Source organism: Coregonus clupeaformis, chromosome 13 (genome assembly GCF_020615455.1).
Source record: "Coregonus clupeaformis isolate EN_2021a chromosome 13, ASM2061545v1, whole genome shotgun sequence".
Lineage (NCBI taxonomy): Eukaryota > Metazoa > Chordata > Actinopteri > Salmoniformes > Salmonidae > Coregonus > Coregonus clupeaformis.
The window spans coordinates 22,598,052-22,613,480 of NC_059204.1; the positions used below are offsets into that span (position 1 = coordinate 22,598,052).

The 15,429-nt window shown below is 41.1% G+C and overlaps 1 protein-coding gene across 1 annotated transcript in view; it reads left to right on the forward strand.

Moving 5' to 3' along the window:
* The first annotated feature begins 1,249 nt into the window (after positions 1-1,249).
* The window catches only part of LOC121579768 (autism susceptibility gene 2 protein-like), a 542,213-nt gene continuing 528,033 nt past the window's right edge, over positions 1,250-15,429 (forward strand). The window contains exons 1-2 of the mRNA XM_041894648.2: positions 1,250-1,396; positions 4,274-5,061. Of these exons, the coding sequence (XP_041750582.2) occupies positions 4,780-5,061 (282 nt within the window). The 5' untranslated portion in view covers positions 1,250-1,396; positions 4,274-4,779. The remainder of the gene's footprint in view (positions 1,397-4,273; positions 5,062-15,429) is intronic.

A 15,429-nucleotide genomic window follows, 5' to 3' on the forward strand; every position in this document is an offset into this window, starting at 1 on the left:
ACCTTGCATAATCATGTTAGGGACTCTCTAGGCAGTAGAATATCAATTGAATAAATTACTGTGGCCATAATGAAGCAGTTGCTTGGGAGATTTTCAGCATCCTTGGGTTATGGTTACTGGTTAGCCTATGCAAGCGTGAAACATTGGAGGATCAATCATTGTATATCCCGGCCCTAGAATACATGACTTGTATTTAATGTATTTGAGAGGGACTTGTTTGGACCTACATAAAATAACTACATGACATTGATGTCTATTAACATTGAATAATGTAATTGCAATGTTCACCATGATAACTTATTATTTCATTGTTTTCATTACTCATCATCACTTATCTAGTCTGTTGGGAAATTTGATTTTTATTTCCCCCAAAAAAACTCAGTTAGATTTGATTTACAATGACATCTTGGCTCTACCCTGATACCACCCCCAACCGTGCTAACATACATGACTCACCAATGACCAAACACTTCAGGTGTGTCAAATGCTCTATTTCACTGGGGTTTGACAGGGCAGCAGAGCAGAGTAAGTAAATTAATTAATTAATTGATTGGATTTATATAGCATTTTTCTACCAACTGAGGTACTCAAAGCGCTTTACATAGTAGGGGGAAATTCACCTCATCCACCACCAATGTGTAGAACCCACCTGGGTGATGCACGGCCCCTTGGTCTCTCCCTGAAGAGAACCTAGCCCTGTCACATAACCTGTGTGATAATCTGACACCTGGGTCCATGGTCTGTCTGCAGAGGATGGATCTATCAATAACACTGAATGGGTGTCTGGGTGATAGCAGCAAAAAGCTCAAAGCTGACTGACTGTCTGTCCTTGTGCCTTTACTCCAGATCCATATAGTCAAGAGAGCTATAGGGATGAGTCGACATGCTGGTGGGAGGGTTTAGAGATGATTAATGTACATATTGTTTGGGATAGGCTACAGGATTTATAATGAGTATCTTAAAGAGGGGTAAGAATTGTCACGAATGATCACGTCACAAGTGGTGTTTTGTGCACTAGCATTTTGGTGTGTATACTCAATAAGATGTATTTGTATATATTTAAGTATGTATATTACTTATTACAGAGTTTCAACGACAACATTACATAAGCATAGTTTAGACATGTTCTCCTTAGTACAGCGACCCATACCAGATTCCATATGCAGCACTATTTGCGCCGAGGAAGCGCATACCCTGTAAAGCAGCACTGCGGCATCGCCATATCAATGCGCCCGGTCCCTTCTCCGAGATACTGAAGCACGGACTGGGAGAGAAGAGACCCTTTCCTTCCTTACTGGATTTATTTGTTTGTAACATTTTTCCTGTTCTTTTCTCTTTTATTGACCATTTGTATCCGAATGCCTGCGACTTGCCCGGACGGTCCCCACTTTCAAGGGTTTGCATTTCTTGGTTTTGCATGACGTGTCTTGGAGGAAAAGAGGCTCGCTTTGTGTGTTGTGAAAATAAGCGGAGAGCTGGAGCAGGAGAGGAGGCAGTGCCAGTCGCTGTTGTGGGCTGGACTGGCCACGGAGCGTGAGATTTACTGACAGAGGAGCAGACAAAAAGGACTGAACGAAGACAGCGAGATAGAGTGTGATAACAGAAGGGAACGAGAAAAGGGAGGGCGAAGAGGCAAAACAGCTATTAAATGATTTACTAGAGCTATGTTGTATGCATGTAATTAGGGGAGTGCTGGCACGGGGCATCAGGTTAAAGGGATGGGGACTGGGAAATGGCTTAGGACCGTTATAGGAAAGACTGAATTTGACTTCTAGACAAGGCTTTGATTTTGGATGGTTTAGATGCGCCCTGATTACGCACCATCCTTCCAAATGAGCCACATTTGCGAGCCATTGTAATGTGTTTATGTGTAACATTTGCCACTTGTAGTCTAGCTTATGCCACCTTGCATTACAATCATTGGAAAATGACATCATGCAAAGTTGAAGATGGTGGTTGTCTATGACAGATGATTCTTATGGCGTGTCTGGTGATGATGGAGCTAGTCAAGGTGTGTTCCCACTGTCTGGAACGGTTCACTGGCAGCATTGGGAGGGGGTGATGGAATTTGGAGTGGCTTGAACATGCCTGTATGGTTTGGTGTATTCAATGATGGATAGGCTACCATTTTGGTAGCCTGTGGTGATGTCATCATGTACACGTTTTTATCTGGAAATGGATTTTGATAATCCTGTAGTATTCATAGAGCACACTTTCTCTGTGTCTTTGACATACAAAGCAGATTAGGCCCTGTGTAGCTCAGTTGGTAGAGCATGGCACTTGCAACTCCAGGGTTGTGGGTTCGAATCCCACGGGGGGGGCAGTATGAAAACTTATGCACTCACTAACTGTAAGTCGCTCTGGATAAGAGCATCTGCTAAATGACTAAAATGTAAAAATGTAAAAGACTGAGAATGGATTTATGTGTGAAGGAATGATTGAGATGACAAACTGTTGAATATGTTGCCTGTCTGAAACTCAAACCATTATGGTTACATTGCATGAGAAATGTAAATAGGTTAATCATTTAGAATAGCCTATTATGACTGTGGTCACATAACTTCGATGCTCCAGGTTCAAGTGCTTTTGGACCAGATTGTCAAAAGGTCTTTGTCATCAGTCTAGGTCTAGGTGTGAGCATTGGTTGGCAGAATCCTCATCTCAAACTCTCAAGGACAGAAAGTATTTAATATCTAGGTTAGATTGTGATCAACATGTTTAGATATATGGCTTAAATGAGATGATCTTGTAGAGATATTACATAATACACAATACCTTTTACATATAATTCAAAGAACACCTCCAACTAATCAGAATGTGCTAAATAATTTAGTGGCTTAGTTATGTGTAGATTGAAATGAAACATACAGAATGACGAACACACTGCAAACTGTGAAAAAAAGACTACCATGGCATCATTCCTTAATGAAAAATCTATTTTCCAAATGTAATGTAATGTTATTGTGTCAACTGAATCAAGGTTTTCGGCACCTGTGTGGAGATAATGTAAAGTATAGGGATTGGAAGGGTTTGAAAGGCAAGTGTCATGTGATTATGAAGTTTATACTAGATTCAAAGTGGGATCATACATTATCTCACTTGTTTAAAGCATAGTGATTTTGGAAATTGAGACATAATAGTGTGATGATCAGGCAGGTTCTATATGCAGTGAACAGTACTGAAAGAAACCGAGGTAATAACCACAGCAGGCCTATGTTTAAAATATACACATATATAAAGGAATAGGCTTAAGAAAATTGAAGAAATTCCCATACATTATAAATGTAAGAAAACGCTTATTTCATTAAAAGTACAGGATAGGGTAAAACCACGGGGGAGAACTTCAGAGACAGTAGAAGAGAAGCACTTTAAACACACACTGAGTATGTTTACCTGCACACTAATAATTTTATATTAAACTGATTATGGCAGTACCCTGGCAGTCGCTTGGACTTCCTACACCCCCCCTATAAATCTAGGCCGAGTATGGAAATAGTAATGTAAACACCTTACTCTGCTTATCTTAGTTGGCGAAAGGTCATTATCGAAGTAGGCCTAAGCATACGGTGATTAAAACATCTGGTTTTCTGAGCAATCTTTTGAATTATTAGGACATGTAAACAGCTTAATCAGAGTTCCAGCAGTGTATTTGATCTGTGCATGTGCCAGCACCAGCAGCACAAGCCTTCCTCTTATGCACGAGTGAAGTGAGTTCGGAAAAACTAAAAGTATGCATCTTAAAAATAGTTTTCACATACAAACTTTATATGTCCAAACTCAGAATCAAATAGGCTTCCAAAAATAACATGGTCGCTGTTGTAGAACGTTTATTTTGATTGCCGATTTTCTGCATAATTTATCAAAGTCCCATCAGGAAGCCTGATTTCAGATGTGTCCATGTTAAAACTATTATTAGGGAAATCGTTGTTGCAAAGCATGTAAACGTTTAAATCAAACTATTATATTCATCTGACTATTCACAATAATCGTATTATTATGTGCATGTAACGTACTCAATGATCTCAGCCAAGGGGCCTAATGGTTGTGCATTGTAAAAGAATAAAGGAAAATATATTGAGCAGTTGACTCTAAAACTAGTGTAATGAAACAATAATTTATGTTGCATTATGTAGACTGGTAACAACCCCATGTACTGTATAATCTCCCTACCTACCCTGAGAGGATGGCTCATTGACTTAATGCATTCGACAGTAAGGCCTACTGCTAACTGAACATGTTGCAAATATATGCCCTCTATCTCTTTGACTTTCAGGAGGGAGAGTTGGCTGACATGACAGCATGTGAAGAGTGGGGATTCCTTAAGAAGAAGGATCAGGATGTGGCTTTTCACAGTTGGTTCACCATGGCAGGACATGTCCAGTGATCACACATTCTGTTCCAGTTAAAGATTTGTCTTCTTTTTTTCTATTTTTGGAGTTGACAGACTAGTTACCACGTCTAACAGACCGTATTACCCTTTGTCTGTCAGTGGATTTCATGGACGACCGTTGGGGATCTTTGCTTGTAATCTGCTGCTGTGCTTTCAATGACTCAATGCATTCTCTACTCCAGCTTATACCCTTTGGATATTATCTGATTGCTTACTTTCTGTTGGATTTCATCCACTAAGTATTTATACTTACTACTTGTTGGATATTGTTGGGAAATATCTGTAGGGATTTCTTTCTGCTGGAAGTTCAACTCTGCCAGTGAGTGCCCTTGATAGGGTTGATTCTCTGCTCTGCTAGAGGAGTCTAGGTGGGTTTTTCCTCTGAGAAAATGGATGGACCTCGGTCCAGTGGGCTCCGCAAAAAGAGGAAGTCTAAGTCCGAGAGGGATCGGGGACGGAGATCAAATGGGATAAGGAACAACAACCATGTGAGGGGGGGCTCTGTGGGGCTGCGCTTCTCCTCGGATTCAGAGAGGGAGGAAGGAGGCAGGAACCCCTCTTCCTCCCGTCCAAGGCCCCCCAGGAGAAAGAGAAAGGAGTCTACATCCACTGAGGAGGACATCATAGACGGCTTCTCCATCTCTGGTTTCATGACGCTGGAGGCGTTGGAGGTGAGTAACTCCAGGCTGCTGTTACTACTACTACTTTACTGCCCCGCGGGGGATTTGCTTCGATGTGTGTTTTTAGCACTTAATCTGTGTGTTTTGCCATCTCCTCTGGATTCGGCTGTTAATCTCTTGACACTATGTGAAGAGAGAGTTGTTATTGTCTTCATCCCCAATCCATGTATCTGTATTGCTGGGCTGGCCTTGCACTTGGCTTAGCTCTAGCCTGCATATTTCTGGTTTTGTTAGCTAGATTCCAACAGATGTGGCTTTAAAACGAGGCGATTCAGCCAAAGATCTATGTCTCTGTCACAGAGCTTGTTTTGTTGAGCTGTGTTCTGGATTTGTTTTTATAAGAATGTGCCAGGCAAAGACTTACAGTAGGAGGAAAGGCTTCCAGAGGTTCTAGAATGTTTCAGAACCCAGAACAGGACACTAGTGGATCTCATGCAGGTTCTTCATGGAATTTCTTTGCCTTATTTGTCTGTGGAATAAGCTCCTCACATGCACAACAGTATGTGTAGCCTAATCATGCACTTACTAATCATTCATTATTATTTCATTCCACTTGTTAGAACTTACATCAGTTATTACGATGTAACTATGTTACCTAACTGCCAAATGTATATTACGTAATCTCATCACTGTAGGCCTTTACTTGTGTTGTGACTTGTGAGCCTTAATTCATGGCTTCCTTTCAAGCTAATCCTCTGTAGTATGTTTTTCCTACAACACCAATGTGCTTTATCATGTAAATCAAACCCTATACATACATTACAACAACATTAGCTTTACTAACGGGTTAGATACTTGTGTGACGTAGGCTGTGAGAAGGGCCTCAAGCTGTGTAGGATGCAAGCTAACACCATGGTGAGATTGATCCTCAGACTGACTTCTTTATTGTGCTCTACTCAGAATCTCTACTAACAGAATAATATTTGTCTGTGATTCAATATAGTCAGTGGTGTAAAGTACTTAAGTAAAAATACTTTAAAGTACTACTTAAGTAGTTTTTTGGGGTATCTGTACTTTACTATTTATATTTTTGACAACTTTTACTTTTACTTCACTACATTCCTAAAGAAAATGATGTACTTTTTACTCCATACATTTTCCCTGACACCCAAAAGTACTCGTTACATTTTGAATGCTTAGCAGGACAGAAAATGGTCCAATTCACACACTTATCAAGAGAACATCCCTGGTCATCCCTACTGCCTCTGATCTGGCGGACTCACTAAACACAAATGGTTTGTTTGTAAATTATCTGAGTGTTGGAGTGTGACCCTGGCTATACGGAAATAAAAAAAACAAGAAACTTGTGCAGTCTGGTTTGCTTAATATAAGGATTTTTAAATTATTCATACTTTTACTTTTGATACTTAAGTATATTTTACCAACTACATTTACTTTTGATACTTAAGTATATTTAAAACCAAATACTTTTAGACTTTTACTCAAGTAATATTTTACTGGGTGACTTTCACTTTTACTTGAGTCATTTTCTAATAATGTATCTTTACCTTTACTCAAGTATGATACTCCTGAGTGGCGCAGTGGTCTAAGTCACTGCATCGCAGTGCTAACTGTGCCACTAGAGATCCTGGTTCGAATCCAGGCTCTGTCGCAGCCGGCCGCGACTGGGAGACTCATGGGCGGCGCACAATTGGCCCAGCGTCGTCCAGGGTAGGGGAGGGAATGGCCGGCAGGGATGTAGCTCAGTTGATAGAGCATGGCGTTTGCAACGCCAGGGTTGTGGGTTAAGTATAAAAAAATATGTATTCACTAACTGTAAGTCGCTCTGGATAAGAGTGTCTGCTAAATGACTAAAATGTAAATGTATGACAATTGGGTACTTTTTCCACCACTGAGTAGAGTACCAAATCAACCAAATGAATAGTCCATATAGCATTGTACTCTCTCTCCAGTGCGCTCCATATATAAGTGCAGGCTAAATCCTTTGTCCACATAGGAGAGACATTACTGATAGTATTCTACCTCAAAACCTCACTAGGGAAGTTACTACTCGATACCACTCGCTATGTTTCCCCACAGTTCCCCATTCATTCTTTGTTGTGTCGGTGTGTAGCCTATATGCCCTCCAGAGCAATGTTTTTCTCTCCACCCCAAACCCCTTTTTGGTTTCAATTTGAGAGGGAATTGCATGGCTTCAATTTGCAAAAGCAGCTCTCTAATCTCAAATGCATTCAGAAAGGTGTTCTGTTGTAATTCTTTGAGCCAGGTAATTGAAATCAAGACATTTTTCCACCTGCACATACAGCTGCAGCCGCTGTCCTTTACAAGTGTACTGTCCGAGGCAGGCGTAAGGCGCTCTATTAAGCCTGCTGCCTAGTGCCTATTGAGAGAGGCAGAAGGGAGAATGCCTGAGCTAGAAGTCGTGTATAACAATGAACGCTTTTAGAAATAACAAAATTATTAAGCTCCGTCTCCTCTAAAACCCTGATCCCAGTGCAATAAATAACTGCAGTGTAATCGTTCCCTTCTCTTCTCACCCCACCCCAATTTGATATTACTTAATGCCTGCTCCACCGACTGACGCTGTAAAACCAAATTACATGTTCATTGTGTTGTAGGCTTTTCAGCCGAACACACGCTAAGCTTCATTTGGTCAAGACCAATCGGCCTTGTGCAATCCAAAGAAATCGATCCCGAGACAGAATTCACAGCCCCTTCTCTCAATGAACACAATGAAGACTTTGGGGTAATGTCTTTCCCCAACACCTCATTTGAGTTTTTCCGTTTAGCACAGATAATTATTGTAAGGGACGAAAAGCAATCAGTGTAACGTGTAGTACCAATAATAATGGAAGAAGAATATATGTTTCCTTTCATTGATGTCATTGAAATCAGCACTTGTGGCTATAGGCCTAGTATGTGATTTATTTTCTACATCTTGTTTGATTTTAGTAGAAAACAATGTTAATAGAAACAGCATTTAGTGTAGCAAGAGACCCATCACTTTCCCTTTGGGGCTTTACACATTCAATTATCTTAAAGCCATCACTTCTAAACGATTTCGACTCTCAAACTGCTGTTGCAACAAATACTGCCAAGTCCCCATGAGCTGATTCCTACTTTATAGCTCTTTGTTTTTCTACCCTCATGAAATGCCAAACATTTCTCAAGAAAGACTTGTTGAGGGTCATCATAACTCCAGTGACTTGGGATTGTGTGAGCGTTTACAGGCTGGTAGGACAGTGGGGATCAGGATGCTCATAGTCATTCAGTGGACAGAAGACCAATGTCACAAGGCAATAGGCTGTGATACTATTGTCACTCCTGGTGAGTGATCTCATTTAATCAGACTGGCGTGTGTTGTGGATGACATAGTTTATTGACATGTTGTATACAGTACTTGTAACTAATTCTATTACAGAACTATTGTAGGGTCATCGACAAACTGTGAAAGATTCAAATGGAAAATATGATATTATGATTGACATATTATTAATGGCTATTAACATTTATAATTACGGAAAGCTTAGAATAGAAAGACAAATCTCAACCTGGGCTGAGAGACTCATGGCAACAAACAGGTAACTCCACTTATCTCAAATGTAGTCTAGATTACGAAAATAGCCTATTTATGTCTTACTACAGTGCTTTCAGAAAGTATTCATACCCCTTGATGTATTACACATTTTGTTGTTACAGCCTGAATTCAAAATGGATTAAATATATTTTTTCCCTCACTCATCTACACACAATACCCCATAATGACAAAGTGACATAAAAAAAAAAAAATGTTTGCAAATATCTCATTTACGTAAGTATTCACACCCCTGAGTCAATACATGTTAGAATCACCTTTGGCAACGATTACATCTGTGACTCTTTCTGGGTAAGTTTCTAAGAGCTTTGCACACCTGGATTGTACAATATTTGCCCATTATTATTTTCAAATTTCATTGTCAAATTGGTTGTTGATCATTGCTAGACAACCATTTTCAAGTCTTGCCATAGATTTTCAAGCAGATTTAAGTGAAAACTGTAACTCTGCCATTTTGGAACATTCACTGTCTTCTTGGTAAGCAACTCCAGTGTATATTTGGCCTTGTGTTTTAGGTTATTGTCCTGCTGAAAGGGGAGTTCATCTCCTAGTGTCCTGTGGAAAGCAGACTTTTACTATAATATGGAGAGTGGTACTCAGTAATATGTTGCATTGGATTTGCCTCAAACATAACACTTTGTATTCAGGACAAAAAGTGAATTGCTTTGCCACATTTTTTGCAGTATTACTTTAGTGCCTTGTTGCAAACAGGATGCATGTTTTGGAATATGTTTATTCTGTACTGGCTTGCTTCTTTTCACTCTGTCAATTAGGTTAATGTTGTGGAGTAACTACAATGTTGTTGATCCATCCTCAGTTTTTCTCCTATCACAGCCATTCAACTCTGTAACTGTTTTACAGTCACCACTGGCCTCATGGTGAAATCCCTGAGCGGTTTCCTTCCTTTCTGGCAACTGAGTTAGGAAGGAGGCCTGTATCTGTGTAGTGACTGGATTTATTGATACACCATCCAAAGTGTAATTAATAACTTCACCATGCTCAATGGGATATTAATCTACCAATAGGTGCCCTTCTTTGTGAGGCTTTGAAAAACCTGGTCTTTGTGGTTGAATCTGTTTGAAAATCACTGCTCGACTGAGGGACCTTATAGATAATTATATGTGTGGGATACAGAGATGAGGTAGTCATTCAGAAATCATGTTAAACACTATTATTGCACACATGCAAGTTATTATGTGACTTGTTAAGCAAATGTCTACTCTTGAACTTATTTAGGCTTGCCATAACAAAGGGGTTGAATACTTATTGACTCAAGATATTTCAGCTTTCATTAATTTGTAAATATATACAGTGAGGGAAAAAAGTATTTGATCCCGTGCTGATTTTGTACGTTTGCCCACTGACAAAGACATGATCAGTCTATAATTTTAATGGTAGGTTTATTTGAAAAGTGAGAGACAAAATACAAATAAAAACATCCAGAAAAACGCATGTCAAAAATGTTATGAATTGATTTGCATTTTAATGAGGGAAATAAAACATGACTTAGTACTTGGTGGCAAAACCCTTGTTGGCAATCACAGAGGTCAGACGTTTCTTGTAGTTGGCCACCAGGTTTGCTCACATCTCAGGAGGGATTTTGTTCCACTCCTCTTTGCAGATCTTCTCCAAGTCATTAAGGTTTCGAGGCTGACGTTTGGCAACTTGAACCTTCAGCTCCCTCCACAGATTTTCTATGGGATTAAGGTCTGGAGACTGGCTAGGCCACTCCAGGACCTTAATGTGCTTCTTCTTGAGCCACTCCTTTGTTGCCTTGGCCGTGTGTTTTGGGTCATTGTCATGCTGGAATACCCATCCACAACCCATTTTCAATGCCCTGGCTGAGGGAAGGAGGTTCTCACCCAAGATTTGACGGTACATGGCCCCGTCCATCGTCCCTTTGATGCGGTGAAGTTGTCTTGTCCCCTTAGCAGGGGGGCCATGTACCGTCCAAAGCATAATGTTTCCACCTCCATGTTTGACGATGGGGATGGTGTTCTTGAGGTCATAGGCAGCATTCCTCCTCCTCCAAACACAGCGAGTTGAGTTGATGCCAAAGAGCTCCATTTTGGTCTCATCTGACCACAACACTGTCACCCAGTTCTCCTCTGAATCATTCAGATGTTCATTGGCAAACTTCAGGCGGCCCTGTATATGTGCTTTCTTGAGCAGGGGGACCTTGCAGGCGCTGCAGGATTTCAGTCCTTCACGGCGTAGTGTGTTACCAATTGTTTTCTTGGTGACTATGGTCCCAGCTGCCTTGAGATCATTGACAAGATCCTCCCGTGTAGTTCTGGGCTGATTCCTCACCGTTCTCATGATCATTGCAACTCCACGAGGTGAGATCTTGCATGGAGCCCCAGGCCGAGGGAGATTGACAGTTATTTTGTGTTTCTTCCATTTGCGAATAATCGCACCAACTGTTGTCACCTTCTCACCAAGCTGCTGGGCGATGGTCTTGTAGCCCATTCCAGCCTTGTGTAGGTCTACAATCTTGTCCCTGACATCCTTGGAGAGCTCTTTGGTCTTGGCCATGGTGGAGAGTTTGGAATCTGATTGATTGCTTCTGTGGACAGGTGTCTTTTATACAGGTAACAAACTGAGATTAGGAGCACTCCCTTTAAGAGTGTGCTCCTAATCTCAGCTCGTTACCTGTATTAAAGACACCTGGGAGCCAGACATCTTTCTGATTGAGAGGGGGTCAAATACTTATTTCCCTCATTAAAATGCAAATCAATTTATAACATTTTTGACATGCGTTTTTCTGGATTTTGTTGTTGTTATTCTGTCTCTCACTGATCAAATAAACCTACCATTCAAATTATAGACTGATTATTTCTTTGTCAGTGGGCAAACGTACAAAATCAGCAGGGGATCAAATATTTTTTTCCCTCACTGTATATAAAAAAAACATCATTCCACTTTGACATAATGGGGTATTGTGTGTAGGCCTGTGACAAAAAAAGAAATACATTTAATCAATTTTAAATTCAGGCTGTAACACAGCAAAATGTGGAAAAAGTCAAGGGGTGTGAAAACCTTCTGAAGGTACTGTATACAGTGGCTTGCGAAATTATTCATCCCTGTCACGATCGTCTGAAGAAGCGGACCAATACGCAGCGCGTGGAGTGAACATGATGACTTTATTTATAAAAGCAACCACGAAAACAACAAACCAAATATGACGAAAGTGAAGTTCAATACTGATAATGACTAACAGCAACAAGGAAACAAAAACCCACAAACACACAGTGAAACACAACAGTTTAAATATGGCTCCCAATCAGAGATAACGAGCCGACAGCTGACACTCGTTACCTCCGATTGGGAGTCAATGACCAAACATAGAAACCAACCCAACAGAAAAGCAAACATAGAAATACACCCAACAGAAAAATAACAACCCTGGCTCAAAATAAAAGTCCATAGAGCCAGAGTGTCACAATCCCCCTTGGCATTTTTCCTATTTTGTTGCCTTACAACCTGGAATTAAAATTGATTTTTGGGGGGTTTGTATAATTTGATTTACACAACATGCCTACCACTTTGAAGATGCAAAATATTTTTTATTGTGAAACAAACAAGAAATAAGACAAAAAAACAGAAAACTTGAGCGTGCATAACTATTCACCCCCCAAAAGTCAATACTTTGTAGAGTCACCTTTTGAAGCAATAACAGCTGCAAGTCTCTTGCGGTATGTCTCTGTAAGTTTGGCACATCTAGCCACTGGGATTCTTGCTGGAAGGTGAACCTCCGTCCCAGTCTCAAATCTCTGAAAGACTGAAACAGGTTTCCCTCAAGAATTCCCCTGTATTTAGCGCCATCCATCATTCCTTCAATTCTGACCAGTTTCCCAGTCCCTGCCGATAAAAAACATCCCCACAGCATGATGCTGCCACCACCATGCTTCACTGTGGGGATGGTGTTCTCGGGGTGATGAGAGGTGTTGGGTTTGCGCCAGACATAGCGTTTTCCTTGATGGCCAAAAAGCTCAATTTTAGTCTCATCTGACCAGAGTACCTTCTTCCATATGTTTGGGGAGTCTCCCACATGCCTTTTGGCGAACACCATACGTGTTTGCTTACTTTTTTCTTTAAGCAATGGCTTTTTTCTGGCCAAACTTCCGTAAAGCCCAGCTCTGTGGAGTGTACGACTTAAAGTGGTCCTATGGACAGATACTCCAATCTCCGCTGTGGAGCTTTGCAGCTCCTTCAGGGTTATCTTTGGTCTCTTTGTTGCCTCTCTGATTAATGCCCTCCTTGCCTGGTCCGTGAGTTTTGGTGTGGCGGCCCTCTCTTGGCAGGTTTGTTGTGGTGCCATATTCTTTAAATTTTTTAATAATGGATTTAATGGTGCTCCGTGGGATGTTCAAAGTTTCTGATATTTCTTTATAACCCAACCCTGATTTGTCCCTGACCTGTTTGGAGAGCTCCTTGGTCTTCATGGTGCCGCTTGCTTGGTGGTGCCCCTTGCTTAGTGGTGTTGCAGACTCTGGGGCCTTTCAGAACAGGTGTATATACAGTTTAAGTCGGAAGTTTACATACACTTAGGTTGGAGTCATTAAAACTTGTTTTTCAACCACTCCAGAAATTACTTGTTAACAAACTATAGTTTTGGCAAGTGGGTTAGGACATCTACTTTGTGCAGGACACAAGTCATTTTTCCAGCAATTGTTTACAGACAGATTATTTCATTTATAATTCACTGTATCACAATTACAGTGAGTCAGAAGTTTACATACACTAAGTTGACTGTGCCTTTTAAACAGCTTGGAAAATTCCAGAAAATGATGTCACGGCTTTAGAAGCTTCTGATAGGCTAATTGACATAATTTGAGTCAATTGGAGGTGTACCTGTGGATGTATTTCAAGGCCTACCTTCAAACTCAGTGCCTCTTTGCTTGACATCATGGGAAAATCAAAAGAAATCAGCCAAGACCTCAGAAAAAAAGATTGTAGACCTCCACAAGTCTGGTTCATCCTTGGGAGCAATTTCCAAACACCTGAAGGTACCACGTTCATCTGTACAAACAATAGTACGCAAGTATAAACACCATGGGACCACGCAGCCGTCATACCGCTCAGGAAGGAGACACGTTCTGTCTCCTAGAGATTAACGTATTTGGTGCGAAAAGTGCAAATCAATCCCAGAACAACAGCAAAGGACCTTGTGAAGATGCTTGAGGAAACAGGTACAAAAGTATCTATATCCACAGTAAAACAAGTCCTATATCGACATAACCTGAAAGGCCGCTCAGCAAGGAAGAAGACACTGCTCCAAAACCGCCAAAAAAAAGCCAGACTACGGTTTGCAACTGCACATGGGGACAAAGATCGTACTTTTTTGGAGAAATGTCCTCTGGTCTGATGAAACGAAAATAGAACTGTTTGGCCATAATGACCATCGTTATGTTTGGAGGAAAAAGGGGGGTGCTTGCAAGCCGAAGAACACCATCCCAACCGTGAAGCACGGGGGTGGCAGCATCATGCTGTGGGGGTGCTTTGCTGCATGAGGGACTGGTGCACTTCACAAAATAGATGGCATCATGAGGAAGGAAAATTATGTGGATATATTGAAGCAACGTCTCAAGACATCAGTCAGGAAGTTAAAGCTTGGTCGCAAATGGGTATTCCAAATGGACAATTATCCCAAGCATACTTCCAAAGTGGTGGCAAAATGGCTTAAGGACAACAAAGTGAAGGTATTGGAGTGGCCATCACAAAGCCCTAACCTCAATCCTATAGAAAATGTGTGGGCAGAACTGAAAAAGCGTGTGCGAGCAAGGAGGCCTACAAACCTGTGTGATAGAAGGAGTCAGGCGCAGGAGGGTATGTCACCGAATACAGCGTTTATTCCGTCGTACACAATTGCGCTGGATAGCGACAACAGAAAACAGGCACAGGGGAAAAATATACCCTGGCAATACAAGGTACGAGTAGCTTCACCGAGCTACACTACTCTCACAATAAACAATCACCCACAAGGAGAGTGGGGCAGAGGGAACACTTATACACAGACTAATGAGGGGATAAGAACCAGGTGTGTGTAACTGACAAGACAAGACAAATGGAATGATGATATATGGAGCGGCAGTGGCTAGTAAGCCGGTGACGACGAACCGCAAAGCCTGCCCAAACTTATTGTGGGAAGCTTGTGGAAGGCTACTCGAAACGTTTCACCCAAGTTAAACAATTTAAAGGCAATGCTACCAAATACTAATTGAGTGTATGTAAACTTCTGACCCACTGGGAATGTTATGAAAGAAATAAAAGCTGAAATACAGTGGGGAAAAAAAGTATTTAGTCAGCCACCAATTGTGCAAGTTCTCCCACTTAAAAAGATGAGAGAGGCCTGTAATTTTCATCATAGGTACACGTCAACAATGACAGACAAAATGAGAAAAAGAAATCCAGAAAATCACATTGTAGGATTTTTAATTAATTTATTTGCAAATTATGGTGGAAAATAAGTATTTGGTCAATAACAAAAGTTTCTCAATACTTTGTTATATACCCTTTGTTGGCAATGACACAGGTCAAACGTTTTCTGTAAGTCTTCACAAGGTTTTCACACACTGTTGCTGGTATTTTGGCCCATTCCTCCATGCAGATCTCCTCTAGAGCAGTGATGTTTTGGGGCTGTCGCTGGGCAACACAGACTTTCAACTCCCTCCAAAGATTTTCTATGGGGTTGAGATCTGGAGACTGGCTAGGCCACTCCAGGACCTTGAAATGCTTCTTACGAAGCCACTCCTTCGTTGCCCGGGCGGTGTGTTTGGGATCATTGTCATGCTGAAAGACCC